Below are 23,901 nucleotides of genomic sequence, written 5' to 3' on the forward strand. Positions count from 1 at the left end.
CAAATGGGTAATTTTTAATGGGGAATACCCAGATTTCGATTTCGTTGTATTCGTGGGGAAATATAAATATACAAAACACAAAAACAAGAACTATTTCACATTTCTTTAATGGATCAAAAGCAGACAGTTGTGAAAATTAGACACACACACGAGAAGCTGAGGAAACAATTGGCAAATGGTAATAACTTTAGGAATAACTTACTTTGGTTTTTGCTTTGTATGTAAAAAATGTTACAAGTGTATTGCTCCAGGAAATAATTTTGAAGAAATATGGGAGAATCATTGCAAAGATGTGAAAATGCTTCAGGAGTACTCTGAAGCAATGGAAACTCTGGCTACTAAAGTGTGGGATGTTGACTGTGATGGAACAGACAGAACAAAAGTAGCAAATTTTTCCTTAATTATTTTGTTAGTTTCAGTACCTGCTAGTTTCGTAAAAAAAATGCTATGGTATGTATGCGTTTTTCATAATACTAAGCATTGTTTAGTGGTGCAAGGAGGTTTGTCTAAACTATTACCAAAAAGGAGGTCTAAGCAAACATTTGAAAAAAGATACCCGAAGAAAAGAGCATTACACAAAAGAAGAGTTTCATTTTCATTGTGGCCCAACTCCATATTTATCTTTTGAAACTGCTATCAACAAGGACATGGATAGGTAAATTGGTACTGGTTATGTGCATCCGTATCATTATTATCCACTAAAACATTAATGCAGATAAAGAATCAACTTAACAAAACACAAAGAAATTGTGGGTTGCAATTTATTGTAATTTTCGTGTAAATTCATGGCACATGAAATATGTGTAATCAAGTTTTACAGTACAAAGTTGCCCAATTTCTGTATGGCCATCTGGATTATGTGCTTGAGTAAAACTTTCTCATTGTAGGAATTTTAACAGAAAGAGTAAAATAAGATTACTGGATGTTGGTTCATGTTACAATCCATTTAAAGGAGCTGATGAGTTTGATGCTACCCCCATTGATCTTTTTCCTGCCCATGATGTAATTAAATGGTTTTATTTGTGAAGTATTGATTCATAACACAATGTTAATGTAAAATATGGCTTTTTTTCAAAGAATGTTTATAAATGTGATTTCCTGAAAGTTGCTATCGGGGAAACTTTGGCTACTTGTCTGGACAGGGATACTGTTTCAGAAGAAGCACCTCCCACCAAACGTTTGCAGTATTCAGTAAGTTTATCAATAGTGATTTTTACTGCCCTTTACATCTCCCAAAATTATGTTTTGCAGCCCTGTTTTGCCTGGTTTGTCAAAAATTATGTATAAAACATCATGTATTTGGTTAATGTATTTTCCCAGAACTGCTTCTCTACCATCACCACATTACCATATTGTTTTTACCATGCCGTTGTGTTTTCGTTGCTTCTCACTTATATACCGTGTCCGCATAAACGTTGGGATATGTGCGAGAAAGCGCATCGACTCCTGGTCACAAACGGATTGCTGTTGATCGTCACACCCGATTCTTGCCACCAGAACAGGTAATATTAGCTCTTGCATTGTTTACGTAGCATTTACGAACATCTGTTTTGCACTGACGTTTTTTGAAAGAATGCTGCAGAAGGTTTCCGCACTATCTGTAGAACACCTTAAGATTAGTGTACTTGGTGTGGTTCACTTAACGGTATTCCAAATAGATCTGCACTCTTTTAATTTTGGTGGTTCCAATTGGTGCGTAATGTGGTCTTCACTATTCTCTCGATGTATTTGCGCAATTATCAAGAATGTGGTGAAGCAGTACATGAGGTAGTTGCCGTGTATCGAAAAAACAAAAGTTAGCACTGAACAAATTTCAAGCAAATTCTTTCTGTCAACATTTTTTTATCGTACAGAACATCAATTTGATTTCGGACGTATTATTTCCATTATTGCATAGTGTTTAGTTTGAATGTTGCAAAGTGAATGAACGTTCTGTTTATAAATATAATAAGGGATTTAAATAAACTTCCTGTCACTTTTGATTGTTTCGGTTGCGCAGACATGCGGCCTTGATGAAAAGCTGGAAAGACTCGATCGAAAGCATTGGATTTCAACGAGTTATCTACTCAAAAGACACCCACTTGCATTTAATGGTCTTTAGAAAGGTTCCTTGTGATTTCATCTGGGATAAACGGAAGTACAAGGCTAACGTTGAAGACGTTAAAAAGCTGCTTAATATCCCTCAAGACTTTCACGTAGTCAAAGAAAATGACGACACACAGGAATAGCTTTACATTAAATTTTCGTTCAACTGCACAGTTACGACTTTGAACAGGATTTTCACTTTGAAAATGTGTTGCATTGTCGACATTCGTCGATCGAAATTGACTTTTGTTCTCTTGTTGGGTTGGGTCTGGTGGTTTTGCAATAGTATTGAAATTATGAATGATTACCAATTTAACAAAGGTTGAATATTTTTTTTATTTTATGCGATTTTAGCTTTTGAACATTCACGTTTTAGCAAATTTTGCGTAATCGGTAAACTGTGATTTACGACCAAATAAACGTGAAACAAGCGGTAGAGGCAACTGTTCCACTGCCCGAATGACGCACGTGCTAAAAACAACCCTCGACATTCGACCAATATCTTTTATGGTCAAACCGCGTTGTGTTCTGGCCTCGGGCTGCAGTGGAAATCTTGTGTCGCATTGTTACGGTCATGTTAAGTAGATTGTCGTATAATTTTCCCAGCGCTGTCGCAGTCGCAAGGCATAGAGCCAAATGGTGTTTTTTGACTTGGAAACAGACAACTCTTCCAATCAGGTACTAGATTTTGTGTTTACAGTAAACCGAGTCGATCGAGCAATTCATATTGGGACTTTTTCTGGTAACTTCACACTTAGCCAGGAACGAGGCGGCCATTACAAGAGTGAGTCAATGGCACCGTCTATTGTTTTGAAAGTGGCAGTGACAGGAACGCAATGGCAGAGTGGTGAGGTAAGGTTAGGCGCAAAAGATCAGATGACAAGTTGCAGGGCAGATTTGTCATCTATGGCCCGGCGCAGAGTGACACACTAAGTAATTTGAATGTTAATTATAAATGCGTAACTTCGTATGCATCATGTGTTATAAAGGTGTCGGTGATGGGCCACTCAGTTTAAAACTACAGAAAGTGCTTGGAAGCTTGCTGGAGCATCTGATCAAACAGTAACGGAAGTATGAAGACAAGGTAAGTTATTATATGATTAAAGTTACTGCGGTAATTTAGGCCAGTATTTTTATGGGTTAAGTTGCTGGTGCTATTTGCATTTCCCCTCAACGCGTTTGCTTGTTTGTTATGGTAATCTTCATCACGCGTCAAAGCGTTAAACTGTGAGTCACCTTCGTGTTATTATTCACGTTTTAACTATACGAAAACAAAAACTTTCAACAGCTTATTTGCCTCACAGAATTGCATATGCCCTGTACGCTTTTGCCCTCGCCACAAGAATTACTCATACAAGTGGTAAGTTTAATCGTGTTTTACAAGAGCTAAGCCCTCTCCAAAACCAACTGTTTCTGCGGGTTCTTATTAGGTAAAGCAAGCATCTTGACGATAGTTATGTCTTTTTTGAAGGCTCGTGCGACGACACTACTCCATTGTGTTCGAAATATCTTTCCCTGTGTTCGTCGACCGCTGTCAAGGAAGCCTGCCCGAAAACGTGCAGTGTGTGCGCAACCAGTAAGACCACTTTGTTGCATGAAACAACAGCCAATTCCTTTTTTTCCCTGTTTGTGAATAGTTTTCCATTAAGCGGCATGCCGAAATGTTCATGAACGATATTTCTGAATTTGATCCTGTATTTATACAAGCAGGAACGATTTATGTATGCGATGGGTCTATAGTTAAAGAAAAAGACAAAAGAAACAATTTTCCCCTAAAGACACGAATCGTCCAAGCGCCCCAAACAAGTTTACACTGACATCAAATGGGTTTCAGATTTGTGCGTCCAAAACAACGGTGGTTGTCAGCAAATCTGCTCGTGGGACGGAGCTGCGGTAAACTGCAGTTGCAACACAGGGTTTCGGCTGCAGCCAGACGGAACGTCGTGCACTGGTAAGCTAAGTAGGCTTCACAAGTGGAATATAAATAATTCCATGTTTTTTTTCAAAAACTCCCGAATGTCGGACTATTTCTGATGAGCGTAGATAAATGTTTACTGATGTGTATAAAAATAAAAATCTTAATGACGTCTACATGACGTCATTCAGGTCAGCTCCATGTAATGATGGAGCTACATCAAGCGCGTCATTTTGCCGAAACGTTTTTCGAGTGAAACACGACAATGCTAACAACAGTATGGGCCAGTATTTTATTCTAAAAAAATGTAAACATCTTGAGACTAAACTTTCAACAAAATATGTGATCATCGTTATTTCATTGTCCTCAAAGATATCGACGAGTGTGCGGAAGGTCCGGATCCATGTTTTCTCGGACTCCCAGCTTACTGCGTCAACAATGTTGGCTCCTTCTCGTGCCAGGGTTACAAATGCAAGAAACCGGGAGAAATGAATAAATACAAAAGTGGAAGTTGCTGCCGAGCGACCAACGGTAGAGAAATTAAATACGTATCCTTACATCTACTTAATAATTTCACATACAAACGAGGTTTAATCACCACAATCGAAAGTCCGCATTTAAATGTCTGGCTTGCTATAAGCATACGATCGTTAACGGCACGCGCAAACTGTAGTTAATTTGGTGGTCAACTTTTCCGCATGATAACCAACTAGAAAACGGGCAATGCTTTCACAAGAAAGCAGCACTAACTACACAATATTATATCATAAAACATCCTTTTTTTTCTTTGTGGCTTTGTTTGTTGTTTACCTGACGCACTTTAATCTTCACAATAGAACCATGCGGTACAACGAAGAGCATAAGAGATCGTTACCTTGAAACACGCAACGAGAATATGGCCACTCCCACTGTAACAAGAGTACACGGAGGCACCAATGCCGCCTTGTCTGCATGGCCTTGGATGGTATGTAGTGTATATACCTACTATATAGTATATACTAGTTATGTCTTGCGCCGGATCTGGGTACCCGGACCCGGCCGGATATTGACCAATTTTCAATACCCGGACCTGGCTGGATAATACACTTAATTTTACCGGATAGTTGGGAAAGCATTTTTGTCCTAAACACGGACGAAAATTTTGCAAATTACTGGTTTTTGAAACGCAGTCTGTGATACTCGTCGACTTCCGAATTTTCTGTTGTTTGTTATTAAGGTTTTTCGTGAAGTGTTATACCGTATTAATATATGCCCACGTTTATTTGTTCCACTCATGATAAGCTAACCTTAACATAGCATTCTGTTTGGAAATCAAACATTTTTGCCATACCGATGAAATACACGAATCGGTGTTAACAAACTGCCGGATCCAAATTATCCGGCCGGATGTGATTGATAACTATCCGGATCCGGCTGGGCCGGATAATTTGAAACTGGGAACACCACTAGTATATACATACTATGTACCCCAACTTGTAAAGCGTTTTGCGCGTTGTTTTTGGTGAAGGTACCTGCAGAAAAGTGTACGTTGTTTACATTTAAAGTTCCCTAAACTGATGAGTGGTTTTATCTGAATGTGAGTAAAATTTTCGGGACTTTACAGCACATTTAACATTGTCGTCGTTTTGTGGCTGGCATCAATTGCTTTTGGCAACTTTTGACATCACCGCAAAAAAGGTGACATGCAGTAAACGTAAGAATGGGCAGAAAAGGTTTAGATGCACTGGAAGGCGTATATGTTGGCATTTGCACACATTGCAGAAAAACACGTAAAATACACGCTTTGTGATTTAGGCTCAATTTGTCTACCGAGGTAACCCGCACTGTGGAGGAACGTTGATCACCGATCGTTGGATTGTGTCAGCTGCCCATTGCTTCAGGTAAGTTCCAGCCAACTGAAATCATTACTCTATATTGCTGAAAAATTGAGGTTTTATTTAAACAAAAGCAATTATTGCTGAAGAATAATTGCATTCGAATTACATTATTTATATTATTTAATTATATTATACGTTTTTGTACTTTTGACATACGTTTGACATTGACGATTTGCTTTGTACGCTTTATCTTTGGGTCATGTAACCTTGGACGTATTTTTATGCCTGACTAAGTTAAATTAAAAAAAAAATGCAAAAAAGCTTAAAATCGTGAATGGTACATGTTTACGTTTTGTGTACATTCCCAGTTCAGCAAAGTACGAGGCAATGTTTGTTTATCTTGGACAAGTTCGCAATGCAGTCCTCACATCGCTTGACCTCAGGAGACGGGAACAACGGACTATTCAGAGGGTAAGCTTTCATTTCTTTTGTTCTCTTTTGATATACGATATCTCCATATATTAAACATAATCAACAACAAAAGTAGTTTTATTGCATATCGATGGGTTAGTTTTGAAGCCAAAATTCAATTATAACTAAGAAATATGTATTATTTTCCCGAGACTCCAGTAGGAGTAAAGGACGATCACCACCAGTGTCTGATCTTAATTTTTCAACAGAAATATTATTGTCGCCTATTAGCATCCAGTAACCAAGAAAATTTTAGAAGTTTAAACATTTTTTGCTCTTTAGTTGATCTCCCACGCCAATTATACAGCAGCGACCTTTGCAAATGACATCGCCCTCGTAATGCTCAATCAGCCTGTCCAATCCAGTGACATCATCAATCCTGTATGTCTTCCGTGCGGGGAAACACCTCCACCAGGGCTGCGTTGTTGGGTAACGGGTTTTGGTTTGACAGGTATGTGGTGTTGCTTTATGCGCAACTGTGTATTGTTCAATAGAAAATATCAATGTTTAAAACAAACAATTTATTTACTTTTTCGTTCTTGTACACTTTTCCTTATTATTAAGTGTGAGCGTCACAATCCTATTATTTCTTTAGCTTTTAAAAACTTATTGAAAAAATATTCACCAATGTTAAGATATATTAGGCCTACATACATTTGCAGACAACTCAATTTTTTGCTTGTTTTCTTGTCATATTAATTTGGCATCAACTGATTATTTACATGAGGTGTCAATTGGCAGAAAATAGCGGATTTTCCGCTTCTGATACACTGATGGAGGTCGATGTGCCGATAGTAGATCCCCAAGTTTGCAGTAATGCTTTCACCGGTATACACCACATAGACCCGGATACAATGATCTGTGCTGGTTACGAAGAAGGGAAAAAGGACGCATGCAGCGGTCAGCATATTTTCTCTGCCGTATAACTCTCGCGTAAACGTGTAATGTATTTAAACTTAAATTGTAGTAGTTTGTATTTTTGATACGAGCTAGGTTTAAACCCTGCTGTCTTATTCCTGAGCGGAACCTCTGTAAAACAGGCCTTTTGTATACTGGTATATAATCCCATGATATTTGGCTTCAGGTGATTCTGGTGGACCGCTTGTATGTCAACGTGCTGACTCGTGCGAGTGGTATCTCTCTGGAATTGTTTCTTTCGGTAAAGGTTGTGCGCTTGCCGGTTACTACGGGGTCTACACCAATCTAATCAACTACGAATCGTGGATTCGGCAACAGCTCGGTTCCGACTCGGGCGGTTTGTGTAAGTTGGTAGTATTATGTTTCATAACCAACTGAAGTTAACGATGGATTGGGTTGTATCCATTGTTTTACTTAACGGTTGCTTACACTGGCATCCCTTGTACACTAAAGAGGAGTGCGAATAGATAGTAGGAAAGAGTTTTTTTTAAATAAAATATATAATATACAAAGCTTCCTTTTGGAGACTTTCTTCTAACTTTTTGGGGATTCTCAATGTTGCAAAATATATTTTTTGCGTTGCAGGTAAAAAAATTTATAACCCGTGTCGGGGCCTGAATGACATTGACGAAGACTGCACGTCAAAGTTGGACAACTGTTCTGAGTTTCCTCATTATATGGAAGTGAACTGCCCTCTGTCCTGTTGCAAATTCCGAAACGGAGGTATAAGCAAGACGCGCTTGTTTTTTTGCCTTCATAACCGCGCGTGTCTTTCTTGTGAAAATCAAAAACGTGTTTGACGTTTTCAGAAATCAAAAGTTGTTCTGACAAACCTGGAATGACCGGATTGTGCCACACATATTCGAGTAAATGCCGAAACCCGTCCGTGATGGATTTCATGAGAGAAAACTGCAGGAAGACTTGTGACTATTGTTGACGGTTTTACAGCGCACCCAAAATGAACTTGTGTTGCAATTTTTGTGGCTCTTTTGCAGCGCTTTTTGTGTCTTATTTTGTTTTCCCTTCAAACACGGTTGGTTACTCGCTGGCGTGAAGAGTAGTACAGTGCCATTTTCCATTACTTCTATCAGTTCCAGATAATTGTTTTCTATTTCTGTCTTAACAATTCATGTTTCGTTGGCATAAAAACATAAACGCTTCAGCTTGTGAATGAAGCAACATTCTTGTTTTGAAACATACAGTTTTGATTTTATCCACGTTGCAGCCTGTATACCAGCTTTATTCATTCAGGCAGTCAAATTCCTCAAGAATAATGTGCTGAAAATTTGCATGCTTTGCCTTCAGAATAGTATGCGACAAACGCTTGAGCGCGTGATGGTAGCAGCTTTTATGTCTCAACAAATACCTACCGTTTACCTTAGTTCGTAAATTCCCTTGGAAATTTGTAGGAAGGTCAGAAACTACTTTATAGTGATGTTTTTAACGTTGCGCAAACTCAAGCGTCTGGGCATTACCTTCCATTTGAGTTTTAAAAAAATGCTCAAGAAAAAAGCAATAGCAAGCGTACTGTGTTGGCATGAAAGCACAGACTTCATTTACAAATCCGTCGCTTCGAGCCCAGTGCTGGTGCAGCGTTCTGGAACGGTAGCGCAGACATTCTTATCCATAGAAAGGAAACCAGGTGCATTGCAGCATTACAAACAGTTAGAAACTTTACTCGCGTGGTTGTGCCGACAACAAGCATTACGATGAAGTCGATTACTTGTTATATTGCCCTATTGGTGTTGATTGCTGCGATCAAGGCTCAGCCAAGTAAAATCAGTGCCTGTCCTTCTCAATGCGCATGCGTGGAGAGCCTGTGCCGCAGTGAGTTTTGTTATTTCAAATAATTTGTTTCTTATGTGCAAGGAAACATAAACTTTTCAAAGTGCATACGCTGTCAGATAGGCTAAGAGTTTTGAGCAAACTTGTTTTCAAAAAACATATCAGTTATCAGTAAATACAAAAGTGCCAAAGTAAAGTTACTGAAATGTCTCGAAGCCTATTACATTTATGTGTTAATTTTTTTCGCAAACTTCTTTTCGCTTGTGAAAGTTTTTTAAAATGCAAAGATCATGTGAAATGTACTCTTCGCATTAAAAACTTTAGGATATGAACCATTTAGTGTCTTTGTGACTAATTATATGACAGCATTTCTCGGTAGTTAATCGCTGTTTTAATTGTGCTTCTCAACAACACAGGAAAAAGAGGAAATCTAAAATGTCGAGGGGTGGCAGTAAATTGCTATCAACAAAACATAACAACTTTACCCGGTGGAATCCCCAAAAATGTGACAGGACTGCTACTCAGTAAAAACGGTTTTAAATACCTCGATTTTGCATCCTTTTCAAACTTCACAAGACTCACTGATCTGCTAGTAGATGACAATGGACTAGCGAAGCTTTTTATAACCGCACGTGTTAGGTAAGCCATTGTTGGGTAATAAACGAACAATGATTGTTACGCTTCTTGCGCTTTGCTAAAAGCGTGTTTACACACTTAAGTTTTGTATTTCGTTTCATCAGACGGCTATTGAAACTCAGTCTCCAAAACAATATCATTTCATCTCTACCACTGACAAATTTGACGCATCTCGAATTAATGAAAGACCTGTATTTGGAAAACAATCGGATTAGCAACATAAGAGGTTAGTTCAGATATTTTTCCTTATGTGATCCAGATAGCCTACGTTCAAATTTTTTTCGACTATAATCTGCACTTTGGCCAACTATGGTTGGCATTGATGTCTAATTCTGCACAGAACGCGAATTTGTTTGTGACATTCTAATGGTGATAAACACATTAGTGTTGTATGTTGATCAATGGTTGTTTTTAGATGTTAGTTTCCCAGTAAAGCTGGAGAAACTCAATTTGAACAAGAATTACATCACCGAATTACTTGCTGGAAGTTTTCGCAAAATGAAGAGGTTGCGTGTCCTCAAACTCAACAACAATAAAATTTCTTTCATTCATCCACGGGCCTTTCGCTACTTGAAACGATTGGAGGTATGTTCTATGACAGACAAACTGCGGCCCCGGGTCAAAAAGGGCCCGTGGGTCATTTACTGTGGCCCTGAGAATGATAAAAATGACTGTCACATTAAAAAAGTGTTCATACTGCAGTTTAACATTATTTTATTGCACGTGATTTTGCTTTTCTGTTGCATAATTAGGCATTATTATATTTAAATAGATTAGTTTAACCATAAACACCTCTTTGTCCACTTTCACTTACATGGACTATTAGCTAACCTGTCAATATTTTTATAATTTATACCATCTTAAAAGTTTCATAAAGATTGTTAGAATCATAAAAGCTGCTTGAACTTTGTTATATTTTCCTTTTCATTGAAACGAATGTGACGCTTTGAAGGTTATGGAACTGGCGAGCAACCTTCTCACCACAATTCCTGATCATACTTTTACCGGTCTCATCAAAGCTTTTTACTTAAATCTTAAAAACAACCTAATTGAAGAAACAAACCAGCACAGCTTCCGTCTGTTCGGCTCCAAACACCCGGGCCATCTTCAGATAAGATTGGAAAACAACCAGCTGCAATTCATTACCACCGAAATGTTTGGTTCGCTGACAGAAAGATCGTAAGTTACCTTTAGGTTTTTGTTTGCATCACGAAGCCGTGACATTTTGCCTATAGCAGGCAAAGTGTTAGGTTTTTTGTCGGTGTGGGCTTTAGTTTGCAATTTTAAATCTATTCAGTTTTACAATCATTTACCAAGCGGGCAAGTAAATTTTCTTTTGCTTAAAAATGGTGCTCAACAGCACACAATTTGCGTTCATGAAGTTATCCACTTGAACTGTTTTGCACCAAAGTTTATTGCATTTGATATATTATAGGAGTTTCACTTGTTGAGAGCTGCCCTACAACACAACATATAATACTCAGTTTGCAAACGTGCACTTTGGGTATATTACATTGCTGTGGTTATTATTAACGCTAGACCCCCGCCACATTTCCTGAAAACAGATCTAATCCGGTGTATTTCGTAGTAGGCTATTACGGCAATGTTTTAACCTACACAAGTTGCGGTTCGAGCGTCCACACGCATTTCTGGGTTGGGCGTGTCACTTTGTGGCAGGGTTACTTTAAAAAGATATGAGTGCTGAATAACGCGGTTCCAGCCAACTGCGTATTAGTTTAATATACTTTACAACATTTTCGAGCGATTACAACGAAGTAATTGAAATGAAAATTGCCAGAAATTTTTAATTTTTTTGCTTTTGCAAAAGCAGGCAAACAACCTTTGAGTTATAGTTTAGTGTCTTTACAGGTCTGGTTGCTCTGTATACTTGGCTGGCAACCCGATTTTCTGCGACTGCAACCTGCAAAACTTCCACAATGCGTCTTCGGATGTGATTGCGGACGCGGCAAGGACCTTCTGTGTTTCTCCAGCTCCATATGCGGCCACCAGCGTGGAGAATTTGTACATTGATGACTGCTGTCTATGAAACCAGTCGTGGCTAAACGCTGGCAAATAGTAGAAGTCGGTTTTTTTTACCATAACATCTCCACGTGTTGATTTTGTCGCCCTTGAGTGTTTTTAATATACATATAGCGTTGTGCTTGAATAAATAAACACAAAATTTGCAGGATTGGCCAGCTTGTTTGATTTGTATATCAATGCGTGCTATAAAAAACATAACAGCTCGTTTAAAGCAAATAATTGAACGTTTATTATAGGATTGCCATCTATGATAAAGAACGATTTCGGGGTCCAGAAACAAATGCAACATAAGGCAAACATTGGAGAAGCCAAAAAATTCAACCAATAATTCGCATCATGCGATTGTGACGTCACAATAAACTAACAAAGATTGTACCGGCGCAAATCAAACCTCGGAACGGGAAAAACGGAGCGTGGTCAAAACGGTCCAGCACTGCATGACTACAGTTGCCATTCAATAATATTAATGTAACAGGGCAGGTTTATTGAATGGCATTACCTTCAAAATTTAATGAAAGTTTTGTTAGTATAGTATGATTAAAAAATAATACGCAATTCATTGTCCACATCGCGATAGCTGGTTAGGGCAATTTTCAACAACCCCACGCACAAAACCAGTTGATATTAAATTGAGCATTACGCGCAATTAGGTTTTTCGATAATGTCATCACGCAAGAGTAAAAAATGACCCAATCAAAACAATGCTGTCCTTCTGTATAAACACAGAACGCAAAGAGAAAACCAGTATGGATTGCGCTTAATTGGAACAAACATATACAGGAACGCACGTGCGCACTCACAATGACATACACCGTAATTAACAAAAAAATGGATCAGTCTTTTAAGGCCAGCTTTTGAGAGCTTATCAAGTGCATCAAACACGTATCTTGCATATACACTTATCCACACAACGACCGACGTTAACCGCGGTAGTGTTTGCGCGAATCAGGGTGAAGGGGAAAGCCAAAGCGATGATTATCTCAAAGGGAAATCTTCCCAATCAGCTTTTTTTTAATAAGGAACACAGTCAAAGATAAGGAACCCCCCTCTTTTCACGGTGACAATTATTGCAACCCAATCGTGTGTTAATGATTGGGACAGAATATAGGTGCCATCAGTTGTGCAACTTTTGGTGTTAACAGTTTGTTGCACAACAAACAATATTAGTAAAGTGTGTCAAAAAGTGATTAAGAAGGTTTCTAAACACATTATTAAGGCAACAAAGACGGATACGCGATACGCTTCGACGAGGTGTAACATTGCATTACGCCGTCAGATCGCACAACTGTGACACGTAAAATGGTCAGCAAGTAAAAGTATTGCGGGCCCGAGCTACTTTAGTTCGAGTCGAAGCAGCCGCAGGCTACGCCACCTATATTTTCCAATTGCGCAAGTCTGAACTACAATAGCTTGCAAGTACGTAAAAATGTGGCATGTCAGTGTCATGGTACAATTAAAAATGCTGTGCTTAACAATTTACACACAATGACTACACGGACACTTTTGTCTAATCCTAAACAGGGGGACATATCACTGTTTTTCCTAAAACCAACACTCCTTGTAATGTGTTAACTACCTTATACGGGAGGACTCTCAACATTACCCCGCCAAACAAAAAGTACCATTTGGGCAATCCCGTATGCAATTTCGTTCATACGGACGAAATATACGTAATTCGTTCCTTGGGTGGCATCAACGCCTTTTTAGGGTGGTGGCCCTTCTTGGCCTGCGTATCCTTTGTTGTCGGTTCTTCCTCGGCAGTCGCGTCAAGGCTATTAGACGAAGTGGACGATGTAGCGCCCCCAGCGGTGGCGCCGCTCGAGTTCTCATCAAAGTTAGGTGTCGCTATGGAGAGGTCCGAGGTGGATCTGTTGTGTTTGCTCGAGCGCGTGTTTTTCCCCGAGAAGTTAAAGATGGAACCACCACGAAGAAAGTTTGCGATCGGGCTTCCTGTTGCAATATATTGAATAGGGTTTTAGTGAGCGTATTGCAGTTGACAGGATGGTAGCGCTTAGTGAAATAGGTTGCATGAGTGCATTTTTCCAACATTTTGATATGGCTTAAAAGTAAAACAGAAATAAGCAGCACGGACACCATCTCAGCGTTATCAAAGTAACCAACTTTCAACGTTTTAGTTACTCGGTAAAATTTGGCAATAACGCACCCAAAGATATGTTTAAACTTTGTTTTTGTGCAATGACAAATACAACTTATTAGTACCCAAGTTAATTAAAAATTTCAGCGCCGACCCAAGCTTTTATACCCTCTGCACAAAATGAACCAAAACAGCTAAAAAGTTAGAATAAATAAGAGCTATATTTTATACAATATTATAATAAAAGCCGTACCCAACACACTTCTGCTTCCAGGGGCCCGAACCGGTGAGTATGGAAAATAACTTGATATAAGACTCGGGGTGTCCACACAGTGTCTCATGTGACGTTCGTTTTTGCCGGTGGGAGAGGGAGTATGGCAGAAATACATTCCACTGTCGTCACTGGAGACCACGGAGCCGTTGCTTTTTGACGAGTCCAACTCGGCGTCAAGTTTGATCAACTGGAAGGTAACAACGAGGATTTGTATGTTGCGGTGTTTGGGAAAAACATCGGAAGGCAAACATGTGTGTATGCACTGTATTATGTTCATAAATATTTTACATTTTACAAGTCTTAACCAGCAGCCCCAACCATTTAAAACTTCAAACCTTTGCCATGCGAGTAAATGACAAAACTCAAATTTGATTTTTCTTGAAATTCTTGGGCCACCATCGTTTCATCAATTTAAAAAACACTGTTACTTCCACTAATGGATGGGATATGTATGGCTGCTACTCCATTAACAACCTTGCTCTTGTGTACCTTGCAATGTAGTTGGTAAACTTCATCGTACAACACTGATTCTTGCTCCAGTTGAGCGGCCGGACCTCCTCCGAAAGATTGGGACCACGTGATCCAGCGTAGGTAGCATGAGGACCAGAATTTGATGTTAGCGACACCACATTGTGGACGCAGTCTTTCATCTAAAATCGATTTTCATAGTTTTAAAATCACAGCTGGTGAGGCGAGCAGTAAGTACCACGCGAAATCTCGTGTTATAAAAGTTTTTAAAACAGTCTGTCCAAATTAATGCTTCATGAGTCATTAGAAAGGAGCAGTCAAGTAACAAGAAAGCGATACAACTTTCTCTATAAGTTGTTTTAAAAATAATGAATTTAAAAACAGGTGCATAATAGAAGCACAATACAGATGTTTTAAATATCTTCAATGCAAATACCAGTGTGTATAAGTAAGATACGCACTTTCAGTACTTTGGCACAACTATATATGACAGAGGAGAGTATCATCTGAAATATTACATCAAAACTACATGACAAAGCTTGGGTAATGAAGACTTTGTGTGCAAAGTGTGTGAAACACAGGTTTTTACATTCCCCCTGGTTCACGTAATCACCGGTGTCAACGTACAGAAATGCTTTTACTAAAAATGCAACAGAGCTATATGTATAATCATGACCAGATAAACTTATAAATCACAACAGTGGACAAAGAAATTCCCAAACGTCAACACACCTGAACGGTACCTGCTAGTGTAGAAGCTAGGACAATGCCACTTCAACAGCTGCACTGCACTTACAGGTCGAAACAGTGCGTGTACACACCCTGTCTGCAGCTCGCCAATAGTATGGCTTTTTTTGCACATATCAACACACCTGTTTCGGACAACATTTTCGGCTTCTTTGATGTGGACAGAGTCCTCGTGTGGTAAAAATCCGTGGAAACCTGATCCGAAATCTCTTCCACGATTCCGCCAGCGGGGGCGCCCTTCGGCCTTTTGATTCGCATCGAAAACTTTCTCTTCTTCTTGCTGTCGTTGTCCGGGGTCTCGTTTCCGATCACCATTACACCCGTTCTGCTGTTGTAGTAAACCTAGGAATAAACACACATGGAAATCGGTAAACTGTAATTTCGAATCACGATATATTCGGTTCCCAAGTATTTTGACAATTCGGATAAATCGGCATCCGTTTTATTTTGGATTCTAAAGTAACTTTTCATACTTCAAGATGTTTTCTGGATTAGGAAAATCAGTTAACTTAACAAAATTAAGCAGCATGTTGCAACAAACGCAATAAATAACTGCATTTCATAAAGATGTTAAGAATATTTCACAAGGTTGTGAAAACGAAACGGCACAGAAAAATCTCACTACAAAAAACAGAGAAACCACGCAACAAAATCCAAAACAAACAAGTGAGCGTGAATCAAGGACAGAATAATTTCTAACCTATTTGTACTGGGACAGGAAATTTTGCAGCGTAAGCACAACACGACCCTAAACACGGTTTCAAACAGGACAAACAGAGTGATTGGACAACGAGATATTGCCTGGCATTTTTCAGTGTTTATTTACATGTTGTCAAAGAGTTCCCATACATATCGCGTTGGGGCAACGCATGCATCTAATGCCGTACACTACACTCGTGGTTGTGAGATCCAGCCTAACGTATACAGTTCACATTTCGGGACAGGCTATTATGTATAAACAAACCAGACCTTTTTTGCAACAAGGCAGAGTTTCAACTACAACCGACAACTGCCACAGCAGCAATGGAAGGTTTGATAATACAACTGTAGTTAATAAGTAAATGTCAATATAAGGTGGAGCGGTGCATTGCACAAAACCAGTTCCCACATGTCAGCAAACCTGCCAATCCACAAAATTTGCAACAACACACAAACGCATAGATTGGCATACACGAACAAATTTCAACAAATGCCCGGAACGTTTGTAGTCTGCTGCATAATTCTGTGAGATCCAAGAATAAAAAAGTCTTGAAACATGCGCCAAGTGAAGAATAATCTAGTTTTGGAAGTGGGGACCGGACTAAATATTAAGGCACGCAGTGAAACTTGGTTCTGACTATGAAACGTTTTTTCATTATTTGCAAAAGCATCAATTCTTCCATGGACACAATGAGGGCAAAACCAAGAAGGGAAACTTCCTGAAGACTCGACTTCCAGTTGAAAACAGTGAACAAGACGCCCAGGAAGGAAGGAAAGTATGCGTTGAACGTACATAGAATTCATGCACAAGGACAATGAAAACGTGCGTCGAGCACCACCTTGCTCTATCATCATGCTGGGAGCCTTTTTAAGCTTGGAACGCGATAGTGTTTATGTGTACAATGCAAGTAAGTGACGTTCGCCGTCAGCTTAAAGTAATTTCACAAACACACCAGCAAGTTACAACGAACCTCAAGCGAACTTCGAGAATTTAGGTTTCGGCAACATCTACATGTTAGTTTATTGGCAACATTTACCTGCGCCTTGTCTCCCTCATCGCTTCCATCGCTAAAACGCGGACGCGGCGATGGACTGCTATTTGAAAAAGACGTTTCTTTGATTGGACGCTCTGTCGCCGAATCCTCGCCAATCGCGTCGAGCGATGTCACGAGTCCGTGACGTATCGGTGACGTCATGTCGGTGACATGCTCTTGGGGAATGAACAGTTGTTGCAGCCTTAAAGAAAAACAACCCAGTTTTAAGAGTCCGCATTTCTGTGTTCACTGCAATGCTTACTGGTATAAGGGGTTGTTGAAAAGCCGCATTTCACTCTCGCTGTATTGAACTGTCCAAGCCCAGATGGGAAGCGTCTTGGGTTCTTCTCGCGACGGCTAAAAATAAACAAGCGTTTGTTGCGGCAGAAACAGGAAGTATGGCACTGGGCGACTGAGCAAAAAACGATGCAGTTGCAAAAAACTGCAAACATTTAAAGGTGTCGCAAAGTTTCAAACACCACCCGATAAATACCACAGTTTTCGGCAAACAGCCAAAATACACAGTACATATTTTTTTGCATAATGCGATGCAAATACCAACACATTTAAAATTATCAAGAGTAATGATATATGCACATTTGTGTATTAAAGCGGATTCAGACTTGTTTTATCTAGAAACGTCGGCCAACACCAACACAAGACTAAGCGACAATCAATGCAACTTTAATCCGAATAATTTACAAACACGAAATACTCACATCAGTGGATGCTTCAATGGTTCTCCTGCGTTGTCTCTCGTTGTTAAAGAAGAAAGTGTCGAAGGCCGAGTTTCGCGTACCGTCGTATAACACAGTGAGGAATGTGGAGTTCATCTCAAACGAACTAGGATACTGGCGCATAAGCTGGTGCACGCAGTCAAGGAAAAGCAGGAAAACAGGCGACTGCAATGGAAAGCAAACGTAAAAGGTTCCAATATTTGTACAACTACATGAAAGTTCTAATACATATACAAATGACAACACATATGAGATCTTGCTGCAACACACATTGTTTTGACTTTAACAGGTAATTGCCAAGGTTTTCGCTAGAAGCGATAAAAAAAACTGTCGACTCTGTATAAAACAAAAGCATTCAACACGAAGTGGGTGGGAAAGTAATGCATTACATACGATCCGCGAAATTAAAACCAAGTCTTGGATCTACACCCCAAGCCAAAACCTGCTACGTAGGAACGCAATTTAGAGTTTTTAGTTGATCAGATGACAAACAGATTTACAACCTGTCCCCTTCACTTTCGCTTCGCCTCGCGCAGTTTGCAAATCACCGCCAGCTTACCACGTTCTGTGCGGCTTCGCTTTCACTGTTGAGGACGCTGTTGGTTCCATGCTTGGTGGGTTGGACCAAGTGGCCCAAGGTATCGACAAAGGGGTGTCCCCCCACTACCCACTCACGCTGGACGAGCGATTGGAAACCATGAAGAGTGCGGAATGATTTGTCCAGCAGGATTTGCACGAGGCAAGTCAGAAGAGGCGTGATTTCGGTACCTGACGCTTCTGCGGGTTGAAGTGTTCAATAAGTAAATTGCTTACTAAAAAGAATATGCCGTCAATAGCACCGTTAAATACGTTCCATTTTATGAATATCGATACGTTTTTGCTACCTAGATACAGATTTAACAGCGGGGAACAACGTTGATGTCATTCAATTAAAATGTAAAACAATGCCAACTCATTATGCGTGGGTTTGTTGTCTAAACAACAGGGCCAGTATTCAAACTATAGTGATAGCTATGAAAGTGTTATGGGTTGCACTGCGTCAAATAAGGCGGATGCATTTATACTATTTCCCTGTGCATACGGAGACAAAAAACACCACACAGCCCGGACACAAATGTGATGAAAATACACATATTACTAATTTTTAAAATGTTCTTCTAAATTTTCTTTGAAATCCATTAAAACGGGTTTTAAATTGTCGAAAACAACCATTATTTGTACCAGACAATGTAAATAATCGCGTTGGTGACTTGCCTCTTACGAGGACAAGACAGGTGACGTCATACTAAAAAGTAGTCAGTGCACGCTGCTGTAAAACAAATCGTGAACAACACGTTACACGCACCTCTTACGATGACGTGGTGATCTTTGTTAATGATCCATTCGGTCGCTTCAACCGCTACTGACAACATAGTCCCAATGTGGTGAAACCACTTCGATGTGTTGGCCAGGGAAAACCAATGACGATCGGTTTCCCAAAAATCCTCCTCGCTTCCTATATTAGAGTGTGCATTTTGGCGGTCGTTATCGCAATAAATGTGATGTCCATTGTTTCGAATTGGCCCGTTAACGGTGTTAAAGCACGAAAATCAAAATTTAAATTTCTGACGTCCGTCTTCCTTTTGTAAAAATGAGCAACACAGACACAAAATGACTAATTCATTGTTTTACACAAATATTTTACAACGTGGAAGGCTATGCAAATTAACATACCTAAACAACATGGGAAAATAGCCTAGTGGTGTGGTGTTGGTGACAATGCTCTTATGGAAGTACAGTGAAAATGTTTTAGCACAGACTAAGCAGCCAAATTGAAGTGGAGAAAATGTTGAGTCACAAAAGGTAAGCACGGAGGCTTCTAAAACAAGCGGAATCCCCACTTGAGTGAAGTGACTCAATTAAAGAAGCTTGCAAGAGAGTCTTACGACTAAAAGGCATTCCACCAATAAAGACCCGGAAATGAGGAAACCTTCAATAGGACCAATTTGTAAAAGGTTTTGCTAGGCTAAATTGTGTCTGCATGAGATATTTAATGAATCTTTTTGTCAACAACGGTCAAAAATGTATAGTGGTTTTTTAATCTAGTTGCAACTGCATAGTATGTCCTTCCTTTGTTCAACGATTTTTCAAAATAAAAACACTGTCAGAAATTATATTTTAAAGTATATTTTAATGATTTGCATATTCACCTGGCATACACATCGACTTCAACTTCAGAAAGCTTTGTTGAATTTGTGAACAGTTTGGACAGCTCTTGCTAATATCTATTATCCTGCAATTATATAATTTAATTTTGAATTAGCTAAAGGGAAAAAATGCAAGGGATAAAAGTGTTTTAATTTATTCCTCATAGTGGTGCATATCTGAATTAAAACTGACTCACTTGAAAGTACGTCTTTTTGGATCAGTGTTCTGGATGGCATCACGAAATGTCTTTTCCCACTTAACCATGTCCACCTCTGATCGAATATCTGGTGAACGAATTAAGTGACAACCTGACCTTGATGTCCAACTCCATATCTTAAAATAACATGACAGTAACTTTAAAATATTATAGTTATTTTGTTCTTTCAGTATCGACGCAACGACAAACTCTGCAAAGCACATCGACATTCTGAAAACCATTGGAACAAGATATCAAAAAACACATATTATGTGACCGTCAGAAACATACCTTGAATCAACAAATTTGTCCACACAAAAATAATTCATTACATCTTCTAACAAATCGTTTACTTACAGGAAGACGGTCATTTGTAAATTGATTGACCGCCTCTTTAAGTTGTTCCCCATTGAGTGAAAGTGGGATGATGAAGTAAGCTCCCATCCTAAACAACACTAGAATTTACATTCTGCAAATCTACATATTTGGTAACAAATTATTTCAGTAGACATAACAAATCTACCATTGTTGATGTGTGACAAATTACATAAGCAGAGCAAAGCTATAAGTGGTTGTCAGTTGTGGACCAAAACTCAAAAATCAATGCATACATGTTGGAGAAGCTGTACTGTTGGTTGATTACGGACACCTGCCAAGATTCTTCAAGGTCAAAACTTTTCAACAAATTTCGCCAGTCAGGAAGGCTTCGGTAAAGAGGTATAGGACACACTGTTCGGGCAAAACAAATAATTGTTACCTTGATCAACTATAGAAAGAAACGTCCATTAAAATATGTTTACCTTTCTCAATGTCATGGTTGTGGCTGTGGTCCAGGGCAAATAGTAAAGATACAGTTGTAGGATATGCATGATGTAATATTGCTTTGATAACCTAACCACATAAGTTTAAGTTTTTCTACTTTTGAGAGGACTCTAATGTTATTTACCATCATCTCTTCCCCTTTGATGGTCAGTTTGAAATTGAACGCGACAACTCTGAAATCTTTGCAATGAAGCTCAATTCTTTGTATTCCTTCTTTGACACGTGATTTTGGGACAAGCTTTTTTCGCTTATTAGGGTACTCTGTACAAAAAACTCATTTTGCTAGATTTGACTAAAAATGGCTTGAGGTTAATTAAATGCAAGGTGACCAGACAATGCACTGCTACACTATCTGTAATAATATAAATATCAATCAGCACAATTCAATTGTTTGTATACATTAGTTAATCAGAATCTGGTGTGCTTTGACAAGTCAATGCATTCTGTTCATATTTAAACAAAAAAAGTTGAACAAGGTTCTGTTTTATTTAGCCATTAGTCTGTTTGGTTATATGACAAATGACACAGTTCGAAAATATACAAATGCAAGTCTATCTATATGTATATTCTCACCAACAAATATGGAATCAATGTTGTTAAGAGTGATATCTTCTTCCCCAATCAACTTATTACTCATTTCAATCTAAAACAACAGTGGGATAGGTTGATGAAAAATGCAACGAAATAAAAAATTATGTGATTTTATCTCTTTTTCTTACCAGGTCAAATGTGGGTTTCTCTGGTGTGATGAAACAAACCCTGTAGTTGGTGCAAATTAGAATACCAGATGTTCCCTTCGTAGAATCATCATGTGCTCTACACTTGATTACCTTGTGCAGGCAAAAAAAATGTTACAACCTCAAAAAAACAGTGGCTACTAGCAACTGCATTTAGAGTACATGTATACATTTGTTTACTACATTAAAGTGAAAGGTGTAATCAACATAATATCATAATACTAATGATTTCATATGTGCAAAAAAAGCCATAATATTGGAGAGATGATTTCAATTTAGGCATTGTGAGTCCAGCCTGCAGAATATGGCAGTTCCCGACAAGATCTCGAATGTGCAAGACCAAATATTTTCGTGTGAGCACGTGCACCACCCTAAAGTCTAGGGAAAACTTGTGCATGCAGCTGCCATACTTGGCAGACTGGTTGTGAGTTATTTACCAGTAGTTAAATTGCTCCACAGTACATACCTTTTTGGCATGTCCAATTGCAAGTTCACCAGGTAGTAGATGTGACTGGATATCATTATCCGGCCGTTCATAGACTTTATTGAATGCTTCTGAAAGCTTTTTTTCCTTCTGCACAGTTAATCAAGGTATCCCTTATAGTTAAAATACATTTTTAACAAATAAGGGACACTATTGTTTTTCGTTGTACATAATAGCAATGGTTTTATTGAGAAGCTATATTTTTCAAAATGAGCTAATGCATTGACATAAGAAAAAAATAATAACCGTCTACGCAATTAATGATGGTAGAAAAAAATTCTAACAAACTTTCCAATCTGGTGTTTTATAGACTTATAGTAATGATCGAAATTAGTCAATCTGTGTTGTAAAAATTCCTGGAAAAGCCTTTGCTAATAGTGCTGTTATAATTTTGATACTTCTACACAGATGTTACCAAAGCATTTGTATTTTGCCCCCCCAAAAATACTATAGACCTATTTCAATGACTAATAAATTACCAGCTGATTTGACATACCTCAGCTTGGTCCACATAGGATGTAAATCTATGAGACATAGTGGTAAACAAAGTAAAACCACAAGTTTCTAATTTTCAAATAATAACGAGAAGTAGACTTTATTCCAAAATAACAACAGGTAGTTCCATGTCATTGGTGGAAGATCCAATTTTCATTCAACTTTTATTCATGTCATAGTGAATATCAACTTACTATAATCAGTTTCGATCAAAAATTACTAACAACAATCTGCAATTGTAATGAGCATAGCAGAATGGCTTCCGGTTTCCAAAACAACTGAATATTTGTTCACATTTAGCAAGATTTGCGAAAAACTAATTGTCCGGCAGGCAGGCAGCTATCGTCATGGTTGAATGGCACAACAAGTAGTGCACTTATTTGCAAAGCAAATCTAAAAATAATTTTATCTGAAAACACACATTCATATGGGCCGCTTAATTTTTACAAACATTTTGTTCATCAGAAAAATAAAAATAAAATAAAATTCACAAGCCCAAATAATATAAATAAAAAATAAAATTATTTTAAAATACGGAAACCTGACTTTTTAAAGCCAAAAAAATGGCACACAAATTAAAATGTGCTTTGTAAAAATATAAAAAGGATTGAAATTTCTTAATTCTCTTTGCAAGTTTATAAGCGTCATAGTGGTTGGACGTGGAACTCGAAAAGCAGATCATTTCCGGTCATGTCAGCAGTCACTGATGAGTTTTGAACGTGTACTGCAACAATTTACCGAAAACCAATACAATTGGCAATGCTTGCGCAAAACCACAAGTAAATTAAAATAAAAAAGGTTCCGTGCCGCACGATGCACAGAAATTAGTGTACTGGAACCAAATAAAGCTGAGTCATTTATTTCCTATTGCTGGAGACATTTGCGCAGCTGCTTGGGAGCTTTTCCCCAAAGCGCCAATCAGATTATGGAATAAGTTGGACATACAATGTTTGTTAATCAGGTTTACAGCTTGGATGACAAGCTGAAGGTACTTACTAGGACCGTGACAGCTCAGTGCTATTACGAGAAGCCTGGCAAACGTTGGTGGATTGTGTTCAACAAATATCATGTGTTGCTTTAGTTTGCAGACGCTCACATGACTGGTACAGAACTTTTACGGCTTTGTCACATGTTGACATACGATGCTATTAAAGCTTTCAGTCTTATGTTTGGTATTGTTAGGAAATTCGGTTGCAGACGGAAATGCAGTCCGGTAATCAAAACAGGGCGAACAGTTATACACTTTGGCAGATTGA

At 38.7% G+C, this 23,901-nt stretch overlaps 4 protein-coding genes across 7 annotated transcripts; 3 read left to right on the forward strand and 1 right to left on the reverse strand.

The window, feature by feature from the left end:
• Window positions 1–51: 51 nt before the first annotated feature.
• Window positions 52–2,775, forward strand: LOC145899746 (S-adenosylmethionine sensor upstream of mTORC1-like). 3 transcript variants are annotated; one of them, XM_082988650.1, is made up of 7 exons: window positions 52–178; window positions 252–382; window positions 489–655; window positions 888–1,002; window positions 1,078–1,191; window positions 1,321–1,502; window positions 2,000–2,775. In XM_082988650.1, exons 1-7 carry the CDS (start codon window positions 109–111, stop codon window positions 2,226–2,228), a joined length of 1,008 nt encoding a protein of 335 aa, XP_082844776.1. In that variant the 5' UTR covers window positions 52–108; the 3' UTR covers window positions 2,229–2,775. The 3 variants fall into 3 exon arrangements, with proteins under 3 accessions (XP_082844776.1, XP_082844778.1, XP_082844777.1); XM_082988652.1 differs by having other exon boundaries at window positions 900–1,002; XM_082988651.1 differs by having other exon boundaries at window positions 498–655.
• Window positions 2,776–3,030: 255 nt separating this feature from the next.
• LOC145899743 (plasma kallikrein-like) lies at window positions 3,031–8,369 on the forward strand. Its single transcript, XM_082988648.1, has 13 exons — window positions 3,031–3,169; window positions 3,390–3,445; window positions 3,557–3,661; window positions 3,920–4,036; window positions 4,373–4,531; window positions 4,837–4,964; window positions 5,795–5,880; window positions 6,186–6,288; window positions 6,571–6,739; window positions 7,030–7,188; window positions 7,373–7,549; window positions 7,792–7,929; window positions 8,016–8,369. Exons 1-13 carry the CDS (start codon window positions 3,159–3,161, stop codon window positions 8,141–8,143), a joined length of 1,536 nt encoding a protein of 511 aa, XP_082844774.1. The 5' UTR covers window positions 3,031–3,158; the 3' UTR covers window positions 8,144–8,369.
• Window positions 8,370–8,780: 411 nt separating this feature from the next.
• Window positions 8,781–11,818, forward strand: LOC145899744 (uncharacterized). Its single transcript, XM_082988649.1, has 6 exons — window positions 8,781–9,033; window positions 9,408–9,630; window positions 9,732–9,853; window positions 10,043–10,212; window positions 10,580–10,806; window positions 11,497–11,818. Exons 1-6 carry the CDS (start codon window positions 8,916–8,918, stop codon window positions 11,672–11,674), a joined length of 1,038 nt encoding a protein of 345 aa, XP_082844775.1. The 5' UTR covers window positions 8,781–8,915; the 3' UTR covers window positions 11,675–11,818.
• A 41-nt stretch (window positions 11,819–11,859) lies between these two features.
• Window positions 11,860–22,946, reverse strand: LOC145899742 (myotubularin-related protein 10-A-like). 2 transcript variants are annotated; one of them, XM_082988647.1, is made up of 20 exons: window positions 22,840–22,946; window positions 22,647–22,674; window positions 22,133–22,240; window positions 21,649–21,759; window positions 21,503–21,572; window positions 21,054–21,190; window positions 20,908–20,998; window positions 20,719–20,836; window positions 20,465–20,552; window positions 20,108–20,244; window positions 19,914–19,996; window positions 19,070–19,219; window positions 18,284–18,501; window positions 17,707–17,889; window positions 17,250–17,344; window positions 16,991–17,189; window positions 15,380–15,596; window positions 14,529–14,689; window positions 14,019–14,226; window positions 11,862–13,620 (listed from the first exon to the last, which is right to left on the reverse strand). In XM_082988647.1, the coding sequence occupies exons 5-20, from the start codon at window positions 21,564–21,566 to the stop codon at window positions 13,322–13,324; spliced, it is 2,448 nt and encodes an 815-aa protein (XP_082844773.1). In that variant the 5' UTR covers window positions 21,567–21,572; window positions 21,649–21,759; window positions 22,133–22,240; window positions 22,647–22,674; window positions 22,840–22,946; the 3' UTR covers window positions 11,862–13,321. The 2 variants fall into 2 exon arrangements, with proteins under 2 accessions (XP_082844772.1, XP_082844773.1); XM_082988646.1 differs by having other exon boundaries at window positions 11,860–13,620; window positions 22,647–22,896.
• Window positions 22,947–23,901: the final 955 nt, after the last annotated feature.

Source organism: Ascidia mentula, chromosome 4, assembly GCF_947561715.1.
Source record: "Ascidia mentula chromosome 4, kaAscMent1.1, whole genome shotgun sequence".
NCBI lineage: Eukaryota > Metazoa > Chordata > Ascidiacea > Phlebobranchia > Ascidiidae > Ascidia > Ascidia mentula.